Genomic DNA, 25167 nt, shown 5'->3' with positions numbered 1-25167 from the left:
TGGGAACATGACGTACTCTCAATCAATGGTTGATATAAATATTGGAGTCATATTCGAAGAGATTAAAACTGACAATGAAGATGAGATTGGATCACTGATAAAGGAGATTAGCAAGGACTCATGAGTTGAGTCCTTGGATTTGCAGGTATGATGACAAATTCATGGCATTTGAGAGAACCAAGTGGAAAGGCCAGTGGTTTACAACAGGGAAGACCTACTAATGGCTGGGGTTTTGTGAACAACTTAACTGGTAGATTTTGATCATGTCATCGTCTTAGATTTTTATAAAAAAATTCTTTTCCAAGTTACTTTTAAGGTTACTTCTTATTAAAAACAAACTACATTTCATCTACCTGAATATGGTTGTCCCATCTTTCACCTGTGGCTGTTACTAGATTCATTCTATGTTCAGTGGTTTCCGTCCTTCCTTCTTCTCTCTTTGTTGTAGCATCCTCTGGAGAAGCAGGGATGGGGATTCTAAAACATGGTACAGATCAAAAGTCTCTGTCATTGTTTAAAAGCAGTGATAACAAAATAAAGACCATGTAAATGAAATAAGCCCCAAAGCCTATTGCTCGATGAGTAGGCTCTACCAGGGGAACTAGATCTACCATCTGAGTTTTCTTCTAATTTCTAGTGCCAGGTATGTAGGCTGGATACTTTTTGTTGCTGTTTGAAAAACTCTTTGGCTTTTCAAACTGTCCACGTTTGCAGAGCACAGCCTTCAGTGCTTTTCTCTGCCACCTCCTTCTATGCTGTCATCTTCCAAAAATAGCTGGGTTTCAAGTGATTCTCATTAGAGTAAACAGCTTAATGATGTTTTCATCTCCACTTAAATTGTGTCTTCATCAACCTTAGAACATAGCAAAACTTTTAGTTTGTTTTTTCTCTCGCCAATTAACAATCTTTATATCTCTAAAGTTATACACATGCTTGCTGTAGAAAAGTTTAAATATACAGAAATATAAAGGAAAGAAAATAAAAATCACCCATAATCCTGTCACGTAGAGGAAACCAATGTTAACATTTTGGAGTTTCAGCCTTTCTAGTGCATATTAAACCATTTTTTAAACAAAATGAAATATTACACACACCAGTTTTTACCCTCCTTTTTTTCACTTAACATGAGCTTCTTTTCAAGACTACCTAGCAGTCTATAAATGCACTCTTACATTGGACATTAAAGTTTATCCAAGTTTTAGGCATCGTTGTTACTGAATCTTTGTACAAATCCATGATCATCTCCCTAGGATAAACTCCTAAAAGAATTTCTGTTAGCGTATGAACTTTTCAAAGCTCTTGATACATAATTTTATGTTGCTTTCCAGAAAGCTTGTACTAATTTATACTTCCATCCTTGGAACACCACGTATCATCTTTTCTTTAGATCTTTGCTAACTTAAATGGAAAAAGTGGTTCCTTGTATTATATCCTTTTCTCTCATTGCTAGGGATATTGAACACTTTGTACATGTCTGTCATCCATTTGTGTGTTTTGTGGATGCCCACGTATCCTCTCCCCGTATTTCTTTTGACATGTTCATTTTCTCCTGGTTTATGTGAGCTCTTTATATACTAAAATATTAATTCTTCGTCATGTTGTAAATATTCTTTTGTTTCTGTCCATTTTGAAATGTTGACTATGGTGTTTTGTGTTTATTGTCATACCAAAGTTTTAACTTTTTATCTAATCAAATCTGTAAGCCTTTCCTGTTTGCTTTTTGTCTTTGATGCCCTTCCTCACTCCAATCTTATAAAAACATTCACCATTTTTCCGGCACTTTAACAGCTTCATTTTTTTTTTCACTTTAACTTAAAGAATTGTACTGTGAGCCATCACAGAGCAACGAGCATGAATTAAGTAAGGACTAGTTATCATCACTCCGCTCCAAATTACCCTTAGCTATTTCCTTCTCCAACATCAGGCTCTCCTGGGCTGCCAGGGAGGTGCCACAGCCAGCTTCAGGCAGCCCTTCATCTCCCACCCACCTCAGCCTCACCCTGATCAGAGGCACTGCGGAGCCCGAGAGGAAGCTGCTGAGGTTCAGAGGGCAGATCTCTCCTTCACAGAGGGAGACCTGCTTGGGATGAGCTCTGGTGTCTGGAAAACACACTGATCTTCTGAAGGTATTCTGGCCAGGTACAGGGCCAAGGGCACTGGAACCAGGGCAGTTTGCGGAGCACTGACTCCTGTTGCCTGGTACCCAGCCTATGGGCTTTGACCCACCTCCAGAGCATCCTGAGGTGGCAGGTGTGTGGCAGCCCCTCATACAGTACCTGCCTTCTAATTTTCATCAGTAATAAGTCAAAATTACCCGCTCCCCATTTTCCAACACAGGAAAGACAGAACTGGGTGTGTGGAGCCCAACCAAATCAGTTTACCTTGTCATCAAATCTTAAAGCAGTAGAGCAAGAAAGGACCTTACAGAGCGCATCGTTCCACATTCCATCGTTCCATCGTTCCCTTGTTTGTTCAGATGAGGGTCTGAGCCTCCAGAGGGGGGTAATTACTGTCCAAGGCAGAATCCAGACCTTCTGGTGGGTACTTCATTCTTCTATTCATTCCTCATTCATTAACGAGCCCCTGCTGTGTGCCAGGCCCTGTGGTGGGCTTTGGAAATTTTTAAAGTGTCTAAAACTTATCTTCCTGTCTTCACTGTTTCACTGAGAGACAGATGTATAACCACTAATCATAGTACGGATTATGGATGCATTAACAGAGGTCTGTACAGAGTGCTGGAGGAGTACAAGAGAAATGTGGATAATTCTGGCAGGAGAGGGCAGGAGAATTGGAGAGAACATTTCAGAAGACAGAACGTTTGAGCTGGACTTGAAAGAAAAGGGAGATGTGTGCTGTAAGGGCCAGGCCACAGCAGTGGCAAACACAGAGTGGCTGGGAGTGCAATGCATGTGTGGACTGGAGAGTGGTTTGGTGGGTGATGTGGTGGAAGGAGCTTTTTCTACCCCCTTTGCTGCAACCAGCTGAACCACCTGCTGTTCCCTACTCCCGCCTCCACATCTTAGCAAAGAACCTGATCACACCTCCTCAAGCTTTTCCTCCTGCTTAATCCTCCAAGGGAACCCGAGGGCTCCTTCCTTGACCCTTGCATAGCACCACAGGCTTACCTCTATTACAGTAACTTTCACATCAAATTCTGAGGTGAGAGTAGGAAATGGGTCTTCTTAAAAATATGTATATTATAAAAGGCAAAACTATGGAGGCAGTAAAAATATCAATGACTGCTAGGGGTGGAGTGGAGGGGAGGAATGAATCAGCAGAGCCCAGAGGATTTCAGGGAAGTGAAAATACTCTGTATGATATTGTGATGATAGACATATGTTATTATATATTTGTCCAAACCCATAGAATGTCCAACACTAAGAGTGAATCCTAAGGTAAACTATGGACTTTGGGCGATAATGAGGTGTCAATGTAGGTTTATCCGTGGAAACAAATCCTGGTGAGTGATGTTGATAATGGGGGAGGCTGTGTGCGTGGGGGGAGGCACAGAGTGTATATGGGAACTCTCTGTACCTTCTTAATTTTGTTGTGAACCTAAAGCTGCTCTTTTAAAAAGGTCTTTTAAAATTAATTAATTAAAAATACATGCTTGAGGTTGGGGAAGGAATTCAAAATAGTGTAGAAAGATAGATCAAAAAAATAGGGCTTCCCTGGTGGCGCGGTGGTTGAGAGTCCGCCTGCCGATGCAGGGGATACGGGTTCGAGCCCCGGTCCGGGAAGATCCCACATTCTGCGGAGCGGCTGGGCCCGTGAGCCATGGCCGCTGAGCCTGCATGTCTGGAGCCTATGCTCCGCAACGGGAGAGGCCACAACAGTGAGAGGCCCACATACAGCAAAAAAATAAATAAATAAAAATTAAAAAATAAAAAGAACAATGTTTTTAGTTTCTGAGTATCCAGAATCTCATGAGTGGTAAAGGGTTTATTACCTTGAAAGTGATGGGAATCCCTCACGGAGTTTTAAGCAGGAGAATGAAAGGGATTTGGAGGCCAGATTGTCAGTTGGGAAACTTTTCAGGGAAGAGGTGTCTGCATTTGGGAGGTAACAATGGCAAAGAGAGGAGAGGATGGAGGTAGAATATACAGGACTCACACACCAGTTGGCTGTAGAGATGAAAGGAAGAGAAGAGATGATGACAGAGTTTCTGGTTTCTTCAAGCCACTGCCCTGACCATCCACCACAGATTCATATGAAATCATGTTAATTTCTCATTTAAAGCAGAAAAAGCTGAAGTTAGCCAAGTCCACACTTTAAAAAAGATCAGTGGAGAAGATGAAAGAACAAGATGCACATTAAGAAGTCATTCCTTTCTGGAAATACAATAAAAATGATCAATATGTAGAATGGCAAAGATATTTTGCACAATATGTCTTAAAGTTCCTTCCTTCTCAGATTGAGGCAAGGTCTGTAGAACCACATAGGCCCAAGGAGGACGTAAGATAAGGCTGCTACCAGGTGGGAGAGTTTGCAGGTTGGGAGAGTCCAGTCAGAATTCATTTATCACTCACTCTCTTAGACGTGAGATGAGCTGCAGTGAAGCCAGGCAGGCACATCTAACAGACCTACGTCTTATCACCCAAGGGTTCGCGTGCACAAGGGTCCACGTTTCCTATGATGGGCTTTGTCTGAACTTCACCCCGTCACTAGCACTAGACTTCTGAAGACAGTGGAAGCTCTCAGTACTGTGACTGGCTCAAGTGTTCAAAGACTAGAGAACATGCTTGCCCTCGACATTCCCGAGTTGTTATCATGTGCAAGGAATTATACTAGATGGGCTATGCGATATTGTGAAATATAAGAGATAGACCTTTGCCTCTCAGGATTTACCGTCTATTCTGATTAAATCACATTCTTGAAGAAAACATCTCTTCAAACAACTATAGTGTTTACTTTTAAAAATACCAAAGGGCGGGGGGGGGGCAGTTCTATGGGACTGTCAGTAATATTTTTACTAAATATACCAATAGTAGATTTTGCACTTTAATTAATTTATTTCTCTGTTTCTCACTCCTACCAGATAATTTTCAGGATCAAATGAAAAGGGAACTAGCCTACCGAGAAGAAATGGTGCAACAGTTACAAATTGTAAGATGCATTTCTACTTAAAAATAAATGCAAGGTGATGGGTTTGTTTTCAAACCACCCAATATGTATGAAACTGTTTGTGTTTTTGCCTTGAAATCCTTTGGTCCACTTCACTCTCCGCTGGTTTAGATGCTAATTGCCAAGAGATTTACTTAGATGCAGGATACACAGATGTGTCAGTACATTTCCTCTAAATGTAACTACCTACCATGTGTTAATAGACAGATGTGTACATTGTCTCTGAGGGTGAACCAGAGGTACCTGCATTGTCTTCCACTGTGCAGACTTCCGAACACAGCGCTGGGCTGCACCAGAAGCTCAGGGAACAGCCATTGTCTTTGTCTTCCCCCTCCTTCCGCCACCCAGACCTGAGCAGGCCCTCTGCTGTCAATAGAACTTAGTATAAATACAATTAATCAATTAAATTCACTTGAACGACGATGAAAAGAAACGAATTATTTCCAAATGAAGTGTGTTACTCTATCCTAATCATGTCTGAAAGTGGACACTGACAAAGATCTATTTATACAGAAACAGGGAAACAGGAAAATGTCTGATAAATAAATGTTGTGAGGTTTTATGTTTTTCGTTTTTTGAGGTTTTTTTTCCTTTTCCCTGAATTCCTCACCCTTTGTCCCCATGCAGATACATCTGGTATTATTTATTAGTGCTTTGAAAGCAGTCTCCCAAGCTTCCTCATTTTCATGAGTACAATGGGGAAATAATTTCTGCTTAGTTTTTGTAAGATTATTTATTTATTTATTTATTTGCGGCTGCGTCGGGTCTTCGTTGCTGTGCACGGGCTTTCTCTAGTTGCGGCGAGCGAGGGTTACTCTTTGTTGTGGTGCCAGGCTTCTCCTTGCAGTGGCTTCTCTTTGTTGGGGAGCATGGGCTCTAGGCGCACGGGCTTCAGTAGTTGTGGCACACGGGCTCAGTAGTTGTGATGCACGGGCTCTAGAGAGCAGGCTCAGTAGTTGTGGTGCACAGGCTTAGTTGCTCCGCGGCATGTGGGATCTTCCCTGACCAGGGCTCAAACTCGTGTCCCCTGCATTGGCAGGCGGATTCTTAACCACTGCGCCACAAGAGAAGTCCATTTATAAGATTTTTTTTTTTTTTTTTTTGCGGTACGCGGGCCTCTCACTGTTGTGGCCTCTCCCGTTGCGGAGCACAGGCTCCGGATGCACAGACTCAGCGGCCATGGCTCACGGGCCTAGCCGCTCTGCGGCAAGTGGGATCCTCCTGGACCGGGGCACGAACCTGTGTCCCCTGCATCGGCAGGCAGACTCTCAACCACTGCGCCACCAGGGAAGCCCCTATAAGATATTTTTAATCACCTGGGTAAAGACATACATTGATCCTTAGTGTTCTTCACAGCATGATTATTATAATTTGGGTTGCTTGGTGTTTCTGAGCTTGTCCACGTTATCCTTATACCACAAAGCATGTATCTATGCAGACCCGCCTGTCTTGTCTAGAGAGCCAGGCATCTAGCTTTCTGTCAGGATTATTTAGGGAAGATGGTTATTGATGTTTCCTTTCTGCATGGGAGAAATCATGCTTGCGTTAATGGAGATTGCTGAGAGTCATTTTGAAAGCAGCCTTGTATTTCATGATGTTTTCCCCCATTCTAGGGGCTCTGCTTCTAACTTTAACCCTCCTTCTGAGGTTTTCCTGGATCTCAAGTGCTGGTCAACAACTCTCAGTTCTGAAAACCACCTCAACATAAGACCCTCTTAAACAGGATCTTTCTTCTTGTTTTGGTTTTGCTTGTGTTAGTTTTATTTGCACCTAACTTCACTGGGGAACAGAAGGATTTTCTTAATCAATTGAAAACTAATCCCCCACAGGGGTTAAAAAAAAAAGTATCTACTCTTCTCAGCTTTTGATACCTAGATAATAAGAGCTGCTCATTACTTGCTGTGAATTTACGTATTGTTTTATTTGTCCAAAGGAAGAATGTAAAGATAGGATCAGAGATAGAAGGATATAAAATTTTAAGACCTTACTTATTTTACATAGGATATCATTTTCAGACTCTTAAAACAAAAACTACCACACATGCAACCACAAGTGTGTGACTGCTGGGTGGTGATGAGCGTAGCAAAAGGGGCGTTAGGAAAGGAAACTAAATAATTATTTCAGTGCCAGTTATTTAAGGCCAGTTATGTAATTTTAATGTCTTAATTTTCTTTGACATTTGGCTTCTTTAGTAAAAGAGGAGATGATATTGCATCCATGTAATAAGCAGGCAGTATTAATAAAAGAAAAAATATCTTTTGTCTTTTGAGATATTTGGTACATGGAAGATACAAATTGGTATTACAAAATATCTTGATTACATTGTATTGCAAAATATTTTATCATTATGTATTTATTTATCTAGACAAGTGTTATTAATTCATATTCCTCTAGATAGTAAATTTTCCTGGTTGCAAATTAAATTCTTTGGGAGGAGGTGGAATGTTTTCCCCCAGCCTTGTAGGTACAATATAATTCCTGAAATCCACAAAAGTACATCCAGACTACCAACATGAAAATTGGTGAAATACACATGATTTGTCCCTTCCGCTTCTTCCCCTTCTTTTGTGTCCCCTATCCTTAGATGCCCGGGTCTTCGTGCTACCTTCAACACCTAGCATGGTGTCTAACATCAAATAGGGATCAGTAGACATTTGTTGAATTAACCACCACCCATGGTTGCCCCCTGACCCAACGCTGATACTGTCATGTAGCAATCCTCTTAATTCCTTTCCAAATTGTCCTGGCTTGGTCCTGATTTCCTCAAATTTTTTTTGTGTGCTGGGGAACTACTACCAAAACTACTAAAAGAAGGCATAGTAGTGAATTACTGGGACCTTATGTATTACAGCACTGTCCTTGTGACTAACAGATACAAGCTTTAAGGTCTGCAAACTTGAGTTCAAGATTCATCCTGTATAGTTCATTTTATCAGTTTCTAGACCAAAGGGACCTGTTATAAGGTCCAACCTAGTACCCTGATAGGGTTATGATAAGGCACAAGTGTTTAATAAACATGAAATGCACATGTAAACATAAAATGCTGTGCCAATACAAGTAATCAATTTAATGGCATGCCCCTTCTCAAAGTAGTACCTCTATTAGTGGAACTATTTGAGCCCTGGTGGCTAGAGATATATTTGTGCGGGAAGGACCTGTGTTCACACTATACCATCTGCTTTAGAACTGAGGCAGCAAACTCAAGTTTACTTGAACAGAAACTTATCCTGTCCCTTATTCAGCTTGTTATATTTGCTAAAGTAACTGGAGAAAAATGTCTTTAGAAAATTATACCTAAATATTATCAAGAAGTTGCTAGGTATCACAATTATTGACTTTCTCAATATTTTTAGTTGAATGCTCTAATTCATCAGTAAATATAGTTACATGCTTTGCTCCTTGAGAACAATTCACCAAAAATTATTTTATTCTTTTATGTTTAAATTATTTTATATTTAAAGTTTACAAAGCATGTATTACAGAATAGTCATTTGCTTACAGAATAGGCATCTTTTCCTTTAGATGAAATAAAAACCCACTCTGCAGTCATGGAGAATTCAAATATATTAAAACCATCATATTTTGTAACAATTCCCATAGATCCACAATGCATTTATCCTATGCTGTTGCACAGTGTTCTTATTCAAGATGATATCGAAAGCATCTTGGGTATCATTGCCATAGAAAGAAAACTTATGAATTTCTTTGGTTCCTGCATTTTTAGATTCTCCGCTGACTAATTTCTACACCATTGCTTCCTTTTACAGTTTGTTAAATGCAAAGTTGTGATGACTATAGACTCAAATGATTGACTCTCTTTGTGTGTTTATAAATAAATGTGCATTTATCTAATGTGAGATTTAAAGCATATGCAGTTTATTTAACACATATACATGGGCCACAAGCTAATATTTTTTTTACAAACAGTTTAAAATGAGAGTTTTACAGTCTTTATCACAGTTTGTGTTATGGTCCCCCACCTCTGCTCTGGGTTTTCAAGTGCTTAAAATGTTGTTATTACCAAACCAGATTTACTTATACAAGCGAAGAAATATGTTCCTCTCAATATGAACCAAATACAAAGGTTTTAGAATTTAGCACGTTCATGAAGGTGTTAGTGTTTAGTATAATAAAGAGCAAAAGATTTCTCATTCACAAGTGAGCTCTGGTTCTAGGAAAAAAGTTCAATTTTTAAAACAAAACCATCACCCCTTAGGATTGAGAAGAAGGTGAAGAAACCATTACAATGTTATATGTAAATTATATCCCAATTTTTAAAAAAATTTTAAAGAAGAAAGTGAAGGCATTTTACTAAGTGTATAACCATTCTTAAAAGATTTTTATTAGAGTATAGTTGATTTACGATATTGTGTTAGTTTCAAGTGTACAGCAAAGTGAGTCAGTTATACATATACATATATCCACTCTTTTTTAGATTCTTTTCCCATATAGACCATTACAGAATATTGAGTAGAGTTCCCTGTGCTATATAGTAGGTCCTTATTAGTTATCTATTTTATATATAGTAGTGTGTATATATCAATTCCAATCTCCCAATTTATCCCTCCCCCCTTATCCCCTGGTAACCGTAAGTTTGTTTTCTACATCTATAACGTGTACAGCCTTTTGATTAAAGTTTTTCCAAGGACTGGAATATAATGTAGTTTACAACATGAGCCGAGACTACTGTGATGCCTTGATAACCTTTTTTCAATTTTTTATTGCTAATTTGGCAACAATTTTTTAAAGCAAGTACATGTATGTATAAGCTACTACCGTAGGTTTGTTGAAGGCATGTCATAGTTGAAGACATAGTTGTTGAAGACATTAGTCATAGTTCTTGAAGGACACTGTGAAGCTGCAACAGAAAACGCATGATAAATGGCTAGACCCAGATTCACATACTTTGAACTTGCTGGATCGCTACCAAGGGGCACGTAGATTGAGAAAAAGTGCTTTTAAAATATGCTAGTCTTGAAGTGCCCTCTGCTGTTCTTCCAGAACACTGCAGTCACACGCAGCCAGAGGGAACCAGTCTCAAAGTTCCTCATTAAAGCCTCAATTAAAATTAATGTTCAACCAATAGATTTAGTACTAATGTTTCGTTCACCGTGGACTTGTAAAAAGTCAGTTTACAACTTTCTGATGGTGTGAGCACTGTGCTTCCTTGCCGGGAAAGGAGCGGTGACAGGTCTTTATCGTTTCTGGAGGAGTGCTCCCCCTTGGGCAAGGGTACAGCTCTTCAGTGTGGTCTTTTCTTGGAGGATCTCCAGTATTCATTAGGATGGGAACTTGCCCAGATTTCTACCGTCTGAACACAGGGAGTTTTTAAAAATATGTTTTACATATTTTTAAAAGGTAGAGCACTTTATTTTTAGAAAAAGATCCCTGGGCCCCTAGAAGATTTTGATTTTATGACTAAATATGTAACAAGCAGAGGACTTGATGTAAGTCTGAACTTCCTTGGAAGCTGCCTTAAGATTCTCCAGGAGACAGACTTTGACTACAGTGGGTCCTTTTCCAATTATTGATCTATTGCCTTGCATCTTGACAATGCAATGACTCGTTTCTTAATTATATATCCTTTTTCTCGTCTTTCTCCTTTTGAGATGTTGACCCACCTTAATGTCTGAGCTCAGGCTAACTCTCTTGGCACAATCTAGGAAATTATCTTTTTTGGTAAAATCTCAATACTTTTGATAGACTAGAGCCGACTAGGTGATTTAGAAGTTATATAGCAACTTTGAGGGGGTTTGTCCATGCCAATCTTGGTGATTTCCAAGCTAGTCAGAATGAAAAGAAAGCTTTTATAAGTTCTATTACAGGAGATTTACATGGCCTAATTATCTTTAATGGAGCCTCTAAGATCCTGAGCTCCCCCAGTTGGGGAGTATAGAACCTGAAGCACCATCGATCATAAAAGTGCCCATTACTTGATGTATCATAAGAAAAGAAGTTTCCAACTATTATTCTCAGATACCATCAATTATAGTACATCCAACTTCAGAAGTGTTAAAATGTGAGGGAAAAAACTGCATCTTAGAATCAATGAAATAGGATAGTTTCCATGAACAGTCGGGCCATATGCTAATATATTCTTTATTAAACATTCATGACTTAAGACTTGGAATTAATGACTCTCAGCTCACAACCTGAGATTAATAATTCTTCACACAGATTTAAATTTCAGTCTGGAGATTTGGGGATCAAATGTGCTTATTTGGAAATGTCCTTTTTTTCCTGAGTCCTTTCCTTAAATTTCCTTATCAGCTTCCCATCTTAATGAAACGCTACATTGTTGTTTCTGAAAAAAAGAAAAAGGCATTCAGACTTAGATCTGAAAGCAGTGCCCTTCAGGCAGTTTTCTTTGGGTTAGGATGAGTAGTTTACTGGCTTTGATGAGATGGCGCATGGTGATATTAACTTACCTCGTGCAGTGCCTGGCACAGAACAGACACTTACTAAATCTTCGTGGCATCTAATCTTGATGTTGAGAAGGCTTTCTAAATGCGAGAGTGACACAAATACATTTTATTAGGTAATCCTTATACCCCAAGGTTTACATCATTTCTACTTGTTATCCTAAATAATAGAATTCCATTCAAAGCTCTCTGACATCATGCATCTAAAGAAAGAGGTGATCCATGTGTTTTGGCATATTGTTTCATACACCATAATGGAAAATCAGGATTCAAGTATGTCTCGGTTAATAGCAGGTGTAGCATAACCCAGAGTGGAAAGAAGAGGTAACTAGAGTAGGTCCCTGTGTAACTCTTCTTGTCATAGTTATCTAGCTAATCTCAGCTCTCGTCCTAAGTATGAGATTAGGACACAACTATTTATGGTCCTATATGAACCATTAATTTCGATGCTGCTATTATGGCCTTTATCAGATATGTCTCTATCATATATATCCATGTTGTGGCTGTGTATCAAGATAGTGAGGTGGTTATTTTAGTCTTCTCTCTTTTTTTCATTAAAAAGACTGTTTGAGGGCTTCCCTGGTGGCACAGTAGTTAAGAATCCACCTGCCAATACAGGGGATACGGGTGCGAGCCCTGGGCCAGGAAGATCCCACATGCCGCGGAGCAACTAAGCCCGTGCACCACAACTACTGAACCTGCGCTCTAGAGCCTGTGAGCTACAACTACTGAGCCCGCGTGCCACAATTACCGAAGCCCACGCGCCTAGAGCCTGTGCTCTGCAACAAGAGAAGCCACCGCAATGAGAAGCCCGCGCACTGCAACAAAGAGTAGCCCCCACTCGCCACAACTAGAGAAAGCCTGTGCGCAGCAATGAAGACCCAATGCAGCCAAAAATAAATTAATTAATTTAAAAAAAAAAGACTTGTTTGATTCAGCTAACCAGTTATTATGGTAAAATGGTCCAGCTAGTCTTAGCCACAAGCATCACTATAGATTTGTAGTTCCTTCCCATTAATAAAGGTTCATGTTTATGGACTGGTAGATCAGGAGAGCAAAACATAAATATGCTGGGGATATGGGGAATGTATATAACAGTATTCAAAATATTACCTACCTGAATGACTATAATTTTCTTTCCTTCACTGCTTTTATATAATATCAGCCATAGTTCATGTTACATTCTAGAAGGCTGAATATTTCTTTAAATGTAAAACAGATTTATATCATTAGAGTCCTGAATTTAGCCTTATAATGATGAAGGTAAGTAGCATGACTAGGGTTAGTAGAGAGGCAAATCTAAATAATACATGTAGTCCAGTTTCAACAATTTGAATTTTCTAATGAAAAGTAGCATATCAAATGCGATAGACTTTCATTCAAAACCCCACTATTGAAAAGTACTTTTCAAGTTTATCCAGGTAGAATTCTCAAGGGTCATATTTTCCATTCAGTGCAATTATTTCTGATGCTTCTTAGTAGTTATTGGGAAATTACCCAGAGTAATAGTTTGTGTTTAGTTAATCTTATTTGTGATTTATGATGATAGCATATTTCCTCACTCTAATTAAATGAAAAATTACATTGAACTAGTTTGTAGTCACATTCTTGTTTTGTGACCTTGGACATACGGTATAACTTAATTTTCATACATAAATAAAAATAAGTACCATATTATTAAGTGCAAATTATTAAGTGCAGTGAAATGTCACATAGGAACCTCAGAGACTAGCTGTAGCAACAACCTAGTGTGATCACCTGTCCTGTCCTCATATGCTTTTTAACAGGCCTTAGACATGCTATACCCCAGAAGCCCCATACTGCCGGGCAGATGGAGACCTTGTGTCCTCAGGGCAGTTTCACCAGCATTCAAATTTAGGCACAATGAAGGGTCTCCATTATACATGTCTCCAAATTTTGCTCACCTGGATAGTTTTGCTTGTTTTTATCTTACAGATTCCCTATGCAGCAAGCTTGATCAGGAAAGAAAAGCTAGGTGCGCATCTCAGCAAGAGCTAAAAGGTGAGCTCATGAGAGGAAACAGATTTTCCTTAACTCTCTGAATTGTTATTGCTCAGCTGTGTTCTTTACTGATGTACTTGAAATAGCCCAGGGCATTGATGATGTTGCATCCTGTGTTTAAGCTGATACACTGTTGAACTTCATTCTAGGCATGGGGCTTCCTAAATAAATGGCTAAGTGCATCTTATAAATTCTGTGGAAAATTTCTAAAACTAAGGAAGTTCAGTCTTGTAGATGTGATCTTCATTTTGTTTTAAGGTTTTCTACTCTTTCCAGTTCCTCCTGACACCCTGATTCCTGGTCCTCTGAAGGAAACCGGAGTGTCAGAAGCCATGCTTATTATGTTTTTTCTTCTCTGTCTCTCCTTTGCTTCCAAAATGTCTTCCTGAAACCCGACTTTCAGTGAATTACTGACAGATGGTGCTGTGAATAACTGCGTGTGACATAGACCTTCGAGAACTTCTGCTGCAGAATTAGTCATTCATTCTTTCCCTAAAACAATCCTTGTTTCTCTACAGCTGAAGCCAGATCCAATGTCACATACCTGGCAGCAATTTAAAAGACAAATATTCTGGACTCCTAAGGAAAAGGAGACAGTAAAAATTCAATGACTATATTCAGAATATACCTAAACATTTCAAAAGCACCTTTTTGATGATATGGCAGAAGATATAAATAATTGTTAGAATTGAAGGAATGCAAAAACTAGGATATTGTTGTTTCTCTAACAATACATTAGGATGACCTAGCAGTTGGAACTGCTAAATCAGGGAAAAACTCAGTTGTCAGAGGTGGTATTTATAAGTGCTCATGGCTAGCTAAGATTGTGGTCATTTATCAGTTGTATTTGTTCCCATCAGAGTGATTCTTCCCACTCCTTCCCTCTGGAACATATTTTCAATTCAATAGAATTGACTGGCCAAAAATACTCTGTGCAATGCAGGTTCATGGTTCCTTTTCTTTCCTTCATGCCTCTTTTCTGCATATCACAAGCCTCCTCTACCATGTGCACATGACAGTTCTACTTCTTGCCATTATCTTTATTGGTGATAATCTTCAGTATTTTTCTGAAACAGTTATATGTATGTCACATTTCATTAGGAGCTCAAAACTCTTTTCAAGACAGTCTCTCATTCATATGCTTTCCCTTAATTTTACGCACAGGGAACCAAGGTACAGTGAAGAGAGATGTGATGTTTTATGTCTCTGTTACAAAGCCAGGAAGAGATTCTAGGGCTCCTGATTTTAACAGCAGTGCCTGCTTGCTCCTTAAATAGGGACTTTCTGTCTTCTGTGAGCAGATGTTTAGCAACAGAGTTGCTCAGATGGTAAGTCATTCTGTTTTGGGATGCTCAGATAATGTCATTCTGTTTCCATCTCCATGAAGTCATGCACAAATGGACCTGTGAGTTTGGTTTCATTCTATATCTTCAAGTATTTTTCTTACGTCTGAACTTGACTTTGGTGATTTCTTTCTCATCATTGTAGACCAGATTTTTCCCAGCAGTGTGAAATGAATAGTTTTAGAACATTCAGAGTCTAATAAATCTTAACGCAGCATATCAAGGTGATCAAAGCAAAAATCATCCAAGTTAACGCTGACAAACCCATATGTATAAAAGTTTGAAAATGTCAAACTACTTTTCTTTCAAATCAAAAAGTATATATTGGGATGTGTTTTTTTAAGTAACCTTCTTATTGAAATATAACACACATTCTCCAAAGCCTATAAATCGTCAAGTCTTGGAGTCAACACATCAGAGCTCAGTGAACTTGCTTAGGTTTCTAGCACCCAGATAGCTACCTTGTGCCCCTACCCAGTTACAAAAGATTGGTTTTACCCGTTTTTGAACTTTAGTAAAGGACATTTTATAGAACATTCTCTTGTATCTGGCTTCTTTCACTCCACGTTTGTGATTCATCCATTAGAATGTAGTTTGATTCATACTTAGGAACTTCAATAAACTCTCTTTCTACCCTTCCACTTCCCTGACTCATCTTCTCTGCTTGTCAGACATGAGCTGCTCTTGCACCTACAAAATGAAGACTTACTGCCCAGAAACCAAACATTTGATGGTGACATGGTGTACAGTGAGGTGGGGAAAAAAAAAAAAAAAAGATTGATTTGTGTTTAGTAACTAATGCTTCCTCCATGCTGATTTTGTTTCCATCCTTGCAGACAACAGGGATTGCTCTAAGTAGACCCTGGTGCTTTCAGAAGATTAGTGGTTACTTAAATGCTGAGCTAAATCAGCCAAGCAGAGAATCACAACCATATTGTTAGAGGCAGTATTCGATTCTCAACATGCCAAGCCTGCAAGGAACTACCCCAAGAGAGATGACAAAATAAAAATCATTACACCAAGGGAGAGAAACAAGTTCTGTCTTGCTGAGTGACCACAGGTTTCCAAATTAGGGACTGATACATTAATGTCTTATGCAAGAGTGACCCTTAAGGTAGTGTGCTGTGTTCTTGCCACCCAGTGAATTCCAATATGACTGTTAAGAGGAGGAAGCTTTTCAAAACCACAGGCAATCCACTTAATAAGCTGAGGAAGTATTGCCACATATCACTGCTCTACAAATCATTTTTGCCCTACGTTAGGACACAAGAAATTCCATGTCGAATCAAAATAAAAGTCCACCCATACCAGGGGGCTAACAGTGCAATTCTGTTAGAAGAGCCAAATTGTTGTTCTTAACCACACCAACCTCAAACTTCAGGCATGACACTGAATAACTCTTAACTTTCCCTTAAGAACTCCTTAAAGATCCGTCATCCATGGATTTATCTAACCCTTTCTTCAACCTAGTTGAAGTCCCCTTTGGGGCAATGAATTCTATTTGTTTAGCTACCAGCTGTGTAAACTGTAGTTTATTTTATTTATCTTCAAACTACCTTCTAAAAGAAGCCCTTGTAGATTAGATGTTGCACTGCTCTGCATATTTGCTTTATCGTGAGCTCACGAGTACAACGGAAGTGACTGGAAAAAATATTTCAAAATGCTATGTGTATTATCCTTTCATCTGGAACTGTTTTGAACACCGGAATTACTCCTGACGGTCTTCTTACCTTTGCTCATTAACGTGCCCCAGTTCCTACACAGACGCTCCAGGATAATCTGTGTGAAATCTGCACCCCAAATAAAAATGTCATGATATTAACACCAGTTGAATATTACTTTACATTCTTTTTGCCCCAAGCTCCTTTTAACATGATGCAAACGTCGCCCCTGTGAAATACTTAGGTCTTTCACAGACTTAGGTCTTTCACAGAGAACTCAATCATTTTACTTAAGTGGAAAGTGAATCATAGGATATGGCTCATTCATAGTCATACAGAAACCTGCTGAACAAGCTGGAAATAATAATAACCGTCATTCATTGAGCACTACCCATGCCAGATACTGGGTTAGGCTGCCACGTTCTCTCTTTTGATCTTTACAAGTCTATAAGGTTGATCCTATTACTATCTCCATTTTATACATGAGAATGCAGAGGATCAGTGAGGTCACTTAGGTCGACAGTGACAAAGCCAGGCTTCAATACAGGTCTATTTGACTCTAAGCCCCTTCTCTGTCTTTCTAGGATCATCGGGCTGGTTTTGGGAGTCTGGCTTCTAAATCTGACACTACTTCCCTTTGTCATCTGAAGTCATATCATTTAATCTCCTCGAGGCTTACTCTTATCTATGAACCGTGGATGGCCAAACCTCATCAAAGTCTCTGCCAGCTCTAAATTTTGACTCTCACCCTTGCGTGCCAGTCTTCTGCCAGATTCTCTCTCACAAAGGGGCTGCTTTTATTAAAATCTGTTCATATAAAACCCTATATAACACCTGAGGGTGTAACCCACCTACTTTTTGCCTTAGGTCTTCATTTTCTTCATCACTAATTGCTACTTAGCATCCTCCTGGAGAGTTTGAAAGTATCATTTTTTCCCCTATCCTAACAATATCTAACTATTTGGTAAACTCCTGTTATTTTTATTTTGTTATTTTTATTTTATTTCTGGGATAATTGCTACGAAAAGAATAGCAAGAAAAAGGTCTTAAAGGGGTGTGGAGGGATTGTAATTGAACATTCTGTGTCTTCCTTTTGTAACGATCAAAGATGGGGGTGGGGGGGGCATGTCCATTTCTAGCCTCTGTCCTCAAACAAAAGAGAACCAGGTTCTTTCAAGAATCTCCGCTGAGAATGACAGTGTGCTGCCACACTTCTAAGGGCTTTACGTCAATTATCTTATTTAATCTTCAAAACAACCCATTGAGAGAAGTACTGCTACTCTCACCATTCTACAGCTGAGCAAACAGAAATGCGGAGATGAGTAGGTTGTGTGGTCTCACTGCTATTACAAGTGGCAGAATTTGAACCAGGCCGCCTGGCTCTGCAGCCCACACTACCTCTGCTCTCCCCTGACTTGTGACCTGAAATCGTGGCCTAATTCACATCTTCCATTATCAGTTATAAATATGCAGTTAATAACCAATCCAGTGGTTTCATTGATGTTGAATCGCAAAACCTCTACAGCTGCCCTAACACCCCAGGACGAGAGAAATGGATGTAACTTGGACCATTCAGCCAAAGCCAGCAGGGCACCAGTGCGTGAATTTCTGTCTGCCCCTTTTACCACAGGCTGTCTTAATGTTTGCTCAACAACAAATTGGAGCTTCTGGAACCCAGCAAAATGACTTTACTGTAAAGAAGCCATAGCAACCAGCACGCTCTGATGTAATAGTTCTAGTTTGGCTGTCAGCAGAGATGCATCATGTAAGGCAGCAGACAAATTTATGGGAAAAGGAAGATGCTTTCATGGTCACTGTTTAAACATTTTTATTCAAACTGTGCTAAAAATGTCTTCTCTGAAGGATATACTAAATATTACTTTAAATGTTTTTAAATTATCTGATTGTGTCACACTGAGGTTGTCATTCTGTGCTTTTTGTCTTATCCCAGGTGCACAGAACCACTTACTCTTGTTCTCTTGTAAGATACAGACTGCCCCTGAGTACTTCCGACCTGCACAGAGACTGAAAATTGAAAGGGCTTGGGAATCAAATATAAAATCAGGTTCGGGAGAACCCAAGGACAAGTGACCTCAAAGCAGCATGGACAACCATGTAAAATAGACTGTAGCAGCCATTCATTAGTTGGGGGAGGGGGGAACCAACCAGAGCAGTCAACGCTTGTTGCATCTTTTGGTGGAACCAAAGTTTGAGTCTGTGTTTTTATAGGCCAACCGAACCCAGAGCGCGGGAGTGCTGTTAGCCAAGTGGGGTGGGAAATCCATGGACGGTCCCAGGGGATCTCTGTGCTACATACTTGGAGAGAGCAGCTCTATGAGACCGTCTTTTACGTTTGAAGAAGCGATTCTTGGTGAAAAGACAACACAAGACCTGTCCTAGGAGGGGGGGATCACGTTTCGACAGCTAGGATGGCATCAGCCATGCAAACCTGTTTTTCCCAGCAAAGTGGACAGACTTATGCGTGGCCCCTTCCTCTCTGGTATTTTGCCTGCTATATGAATGAAGATTGTATTCCTTTGGAAATATTTTACAGTTTAATATTGAGTGTAATTAAGAATATAATCATGTTATCAAAAATGGTATTTAACTCTGTTGTAGTTTCTTTAACATTCATGTGGATAAAAAAAGTCTATAATAAAAAAACTATGAAGTAATGGTTGTGTTCATGTAGTTAAATGCACATTTGCTTGGGGGCAACTAATAGAAACTAATACATTTTAGAATTATTTTGGCATAAAATATTTGAATAAATTATTTTTGAAAATGAAATTCCTTCAAAAATGGTTATTAAAGTCTAAATTAGCCTTTGGCCCTTGTCAGCAGCTGGAGTCCTCCCCAGCATGATAGGATCTTTGTATGGGTAAGGGAAGGTTCTAAATTCCAGCTAGGTCTCCTAACAGCATTAGTGAGGAAGTCGATAGTGTGCCTTCCTCCTTACTGTGATGTTGAATCAAAGTCCATGAGATCATTTTATGCCAAAAATTCTGCCTCTCAGATGAGAGAGATAGAAGGGCCAAAATGGTGACCCTTTGGAGCGAGGATTTCTAGAGTAATGCTGGGTTGAACAGAAGTCTTCTGTGGGTGATCGCCTGCCCTGGAATTGCCAACGACCATCCTAACTGAAGAGGCATCTCACCAATGGCATCCCTCGACAGATTTCAAAAGAAGTTTGAAATGCATTGCCATGATATTTGATACTTTTACCCACCATCTTCATTATCATAAACTATCAAAAAAAAAAAAACCTTGACAATTCTCCCTTGAGATAAATTTTCTTATCCTTAGCTGCCACGTTAAGAAACCAAAGGAGGGATACTCATTAGTGATTTTCTTCCCAGACCACGAAGGATGGGACCACGGGTCAGAGAAGGGTTATAAACCAAGTCCTGGAGTCTGAGGACAGGTTCCCAGTGACCACTAGCAAAAACAATAATGTGAAGATGCTGCAACTAACCACGGAGAGGAGGAAGTTCTTCCAGGAGCCTGGGCATGGGGCTCACACAGCCCTTCAGACGTGGCACACGCTTCTGAAACTGACAGCTGTGCTTGACACGGGGGGGGGGGGGGTAGCTGGTCAGTCAAGTTGGTGGAGCTTTTTCTCCTATGTAAGCTTTAAATTACACATAGGGATGGAAGCCTAGCATCCTTAGCTTTGTACTCTCAGCCAGTAATACCAGAAGTGACAGAAAATGACCAGGGAGGACACAAACCTGGCTTCATGACCGGCCACCAGGGGACAGCAGAGGTCATTTTCTGCAGAACCCAATGCAAACTCAGGGACCAGATAGCTTCTCAGAGCGAGAGCTCCAGAGGGAGCTAGCTCCAGAGGGAGATAGCTCCAGAGGGAGCTAAAGATTTGTGGATAAAAAAAAAAAAGATTTGTGGATGAATTTAAGGTCTTCTTCCTGCAGCTACATCATCTGTCCACGTAAACGAGCCTGAAACGTCGTTCTTTTCTTTCCAATTGCAACTTTAAGTGTCTCAGAGTTGTTAGTGTTAAAATATCAGCAAATGATCTTGTAGCAAAAGAAAAATTAGAACGAGATAACTTGCCAGGTATGTCGTAGAGCCTAGAGGAGTTCATCGTGGCGTAGCTCTGAATGGAGTTAATAGCCGAGCTCAGTGTGGAAGTCCGTTGGCCTGTGCTGCTAGGATGCTGAAACTACATTAGTGCCTTCGGGCTCTCCACCTAAATTCCAGGCTCCATGGAAGCCCAGCTGTGCATCTCTCCCTGAGCACTAGGAGACTCCTGTTGCCCTTTCCCTCATGGCCTTAGAGTCTCCCCATTTCTTGAGGTATTTTATCAGACTGAGTCTATTCCTTTCAAACACTAGAGACTATCAATTCTCCATGCAACCATGAAGTTATACACTAAACGCCAAAACCTTCAGAAGGAAATCCAATGTGTAATACGTAAACATCGTTAACCCATGTATTTTCTCATTGAGGCGAGTGAATACCTCCTCTCTGTTCTAGCAATGCTTGATGCTTCAGAGTTGGAACAAAAAGAATTTGTCCCTAAAACTGGATGTGATTGGGTTATCTGAGCCGCCTGTGGAAGCAGACAGGACATCCATCTAGAGTGCTGCATGAGGCTAAAAATAAAGCCACTCTTCAGAAGGACAAAGGAAATTCTTGGCAAATAAAATGACAAGCAAAAAATGCTGTGTTCTTTTCTTCGACTATTTTATCATTCCAAGGTCAACCCAAATATTAGCTAATGAAGAATACAAGCAATGCAAATAAAAGGTTCTGTTTTAATTCCAAATGAAATTATAAGATCAGAAAGGGCCATAGCAAATCAAAGCAGAAACCCAGGCCTATCCTACTGGGGTAGACTAGACATTTCAGACTGATGGTTTTGACCCTCAGAATGCCTGAATAATTGCTCATCTATTTGCCACAGGCAAGGAGAGTGGGACATCATATCCCAATTTCCTCTGACTGTACAAAAAGTGTAGCCTCAGCTCTTTGGAAAATAGAGAAGACTTCTCTCCTAGCTACAGGAGATATAATCAAGCAGAGGAGATCACTTTCATTTAAGGGTAAGAGTTTAAAGCAGCCTTGGTCAGCAGTGAGGAAGGTCAGAGGAGAGGACCACGATCGCCATGCTGAGGATGTGTAACCACGTCATTCAGTGGGGTGCTTCCAGCCAATTCCAGGCCTGATGAGGAGAGCTCCTCTGTCTCCCTCTACAGAGTTGAGTGCACAAAGTTCAAGTGCGACCATCTTACAAGATTTCCCATACACAACCTACATCACAGTTTGTAATTATACACTCCTACGTGGGAAGGTATACACTGTCAACATTAGGAAGGCAAGGACCTTTGTTTCAGCCCACTGCCACCTTCCTCGTGATGAGAATAGTCCCTGGTATGCAGTAGCTACACAAAACATTTTTTATTGAATAAGTGAGTGAGTCTCATCTATTTTATTTGGGCCAATCGTAAGAGCGGCTCGTTTCACTGTTATCACTTTAAACTCTCTCTCAGAGAATGTTTACGTTTCATTTGGTTTCGAATGACTATATGTGGCAAATTGCTGGTTGCCCTCCAACAGACCATTCTCAGGTGGCAATACACCTAGATAAAATCAGACTACATCTCCCAGGCGTACGTGCTGTTAGATGTGGCTGTGTGACTATGTTCTGGCCAAGAAGATGTACGTAAAAATATGTGGAACTCTCAGGAAGGTCACTTCAAAAGAGCTTGGCTTTGTTAGGCAGCGTTTCTCTTTTCTCTTCCCTTTCCCTCTTTTCTGATGTCTGTAAGGTGGAGGGAGCCTCAGAAGTCTTCTTGAACCATGAGGTGACTTTTAAGATAGAAGCCATATGCTAGTGTGGCACAGAAAGGTAATAGAAGCCCAGGTCTCTGACAGCTACTGAGCCCCCATGCCAACTCTGGAGTGCCCACTTCCAAGCTACCTTTATATAGGAGAGAAATGAGTTTCTATCTTGTTTAACCACTGTTACTTTAGATATTCTGTTAACTCTGATTACAAAACCTTTTTCTCTATGTGGGGGCTGTGATCAGCCAACAGGAGCACAACTTCCTATTTGTGTGACAACTTTCCAATGCGTATTTATGCTGGTTACATCATCTTACCTTCTCATTAGCCCTTTGATTTAGCTAACGGAGGTCAGTGATTATGAAGTCTATTTCATTGCTGAGTCAAGCCTCAAATCCAGTTCTCACTGCCGTGGCAAGCTTTTCCTACTTAATCTCATGGCCTCATCATCACAGCTGAGCAGGTCTACGACTTCTCTGGTAATATAGACAGGTGAAGATGGGGGGAGGGGCTGGACCTGAACTTGATCCGCTCCCCAGAGTAGGACAGAAACTGGGTTGGAAAGGTACGCTGTCCAAAAGGCGAGCAAAGCCGTGACCAGGTGTGTAGCTGGGACCCCACAAGGGAATAGAGCTCTGCAGCACAGGCATTTCCGGAGCAGGAGGCTGTCAATCATCATTATCCATGATAACAGGCTTCATGGGCAGGTTCCATCCTCAGGGAAACACACCACTAAGAATAAATAGTGTGGCAATAAGCAAGCTCAGTCCTTGACTCAGGGATGTGACAGGCAGAGAGGAATTTGGCTCAGGAACCCATATGGGCATTGGCTCTCCTAGTCAGGGGGCAGCAAGGTAAGCTTGGGAGATGAGGTGGTAGCCCTAGGACTCCCGGACTTGGGTCAGAAACTGCCACACAAAACTAGAAGAGAGCTAAAGCGTTCTAAATGCCCCTTGACTCCAGTCTTGATTCGGGCTTTGAAATAGTGCTGTAGCTTTGGGAGGGGGGATGGAAAGAGGGCTTGTTTTAAGCTGAGAAAGTATGGGAAGAAGCTGAGAATACCTTTCTGCAAATTTCCAGACCAGGCCTAATATACATATAATTTAGAAGTAATAAACTCAAGTTACCTAAAGTAAATAATCATTCTGAAAATTCACGACTCTGTACTAAATTAAGAAGTTCCCTGAAAGCATTGGTAACATCGGAAGTTTTCAAATAATAAAATTCATTCTTCTCATCTGACTTTTATATCATCTCACTATTAAGAACAGTGGCTTCCTGGATGATTGTTAATGATGGCTTCCTTTATTATATTTTAGACCATTTAGCAAAGTTTATTGATTTATACTTCCTTGTAATTAGTTGTAGTGATTAAAATAGCTTTTATGGCCCTCTGGAGATTGACTTTATAAAGTATCAACACTTCCCCCAAATCGTGCGCTTTAAAACATGGTTAAATACTGTTTGAATTCAGTACTAAACAATCATTGGTGAAACTGTGATTTTATATGTGGTTGCTTTCTCATCCCTCTACTCATATGGCACTATCATCCAATTACTTGGCAGCCCATAATAATAACAGCAGCCAACTTTCAGGGAGTGATGACAATAAGCCGAACATTGTGCTAAGTGTCTTTTTTGTTTGTTTGTTTTTTGCGGTACGCGGGCCTCTCACTGCTGTGGCCTCTCCCGTTGTGGAGCACAGGCTCCGGACGCACAGGCCCAGAGGCCATGGCTCATGGGCCCAGCCGCTCCGCGGCATGTGGGATCTTCTCGGACCGGGGCACGAACCCGTGTCCCCCGCATCGGCAGGCGGACTCTCAACCACTGCGCCACCAGGGAAGCCCCGTGCTAAGTGTCTTAATGCGTTATTTCATTTACTTCTCTCCACAACCCTGCGAGGCAGGGACTACAGTATTTAACTATTTAATTGAAACAGGAAGGAGTTAAGTCACTCAGCTGATAAGTGGAAAATCAGGAATTTGAACTTTCTGCCATTGTGACTTTAGAACCTCTGCTTTTAACCACTAAACTCCACTGCTCAGTGCCAAGTAAGCCAAGCAAGAGCCCCCTGTACACGTGGGTGAATTGGGAGTCCCCTGACTGACATAATTTGAAGGATGTTGGAGACCTCTCTTAAACAAAAATATCTCCCCTCACCAACCTCACTTGAAGATGAAATTCCACCATTAGCATGATTCTTTTGACTAAGGTATTATATGTTCCTGGAAAGATAGGTACTCCAGGACAGTGCTACTTGAAGTGCAGTCTGTCAAAGACCTAAAATAGTAAAATTCTTAAAAAAAAAAAAAAAAAAAAAAAAATAGTAAAATTCTTAAAAGAAAACATAGAAGTAAATCTTTATAACCTTGGGGTAGGCAATGGTTCCTTGGATACAACACCAAAAGCACGAGAGACAAAAGAAAACACAGGTAAATTGGACTTCATTGAAATTACAAACTTTTGTGCTGCAGACAATACCATCAAAAAAGTAAAAAAAATTAAATTAAATTAAAGTAGCTTACAGAATGGGAGAAAATATTTGCAAATCATGTACCTAATAAGGGATTATCCAGAATATACGAAGCACTCTTACAATTCAACAATAAAAAAACAAATAACCCAAATAAGAAATGGGAACATTTGGGGGTTCCTTTCTATAACTAGAAGGAAAGTCTCAACTCTTGAGGGCTTGCTATGGATGGGGGACAGAGGGTGCAGATTCACATCCTAATGGAATCTGTTACTGGAGGAAGTCATAGGTAGTAATGTGATGTGGCTCAATGT

The 25167-nt window shown here is 40.3% G+C and overlaps 1 protein-coding gene across 1 annotated transcript in view; it reads left to right on the top strand.

Moving 5' to 3' along the window:
- Positions 1 to 13565, top strand: part of SKOR2 (SKI family transcriptional corepressor 2) — a 33695-nt gene extending 20130 nt beyond the window's left edge. Inside the window, exons 6-7 of the mRNA XM_033837953.2 lie at positions 5039 to 5106; positions 13503 to 13565. Of these exons, the coding sequence (XP_033693844.1) occupies positions 5039 to 5106; positions 13503 to 13565 (131 nt within the window). The remainder of the gene's footprint in view (positions 1 to 5038; positions 5107 to 13502) is intronic.
- Positions 13566 to 25167: the final 11602 nt, after the last annotated feature.

The sequence above is a fragment of the Tursiops truncatus genome, chromosome 13 (genome assembly GCF_011762595.2).
Source record: "Tursiops truncatus isolate mTurTru1 chromosome 13, mTurTru1.mat.Y, whole genome shotgun sequence".
Classification (NCBI taxonomy): domain Eukaryota; kingdom Metazoa; phylum Chordata; class Mammalia; order Artiodactyla; family Delphinidae; genus Tursiops; species Tursiops truncatus.
This window is presented reverse-complemented; position numbering and strand designations above follow the sequence as displayed.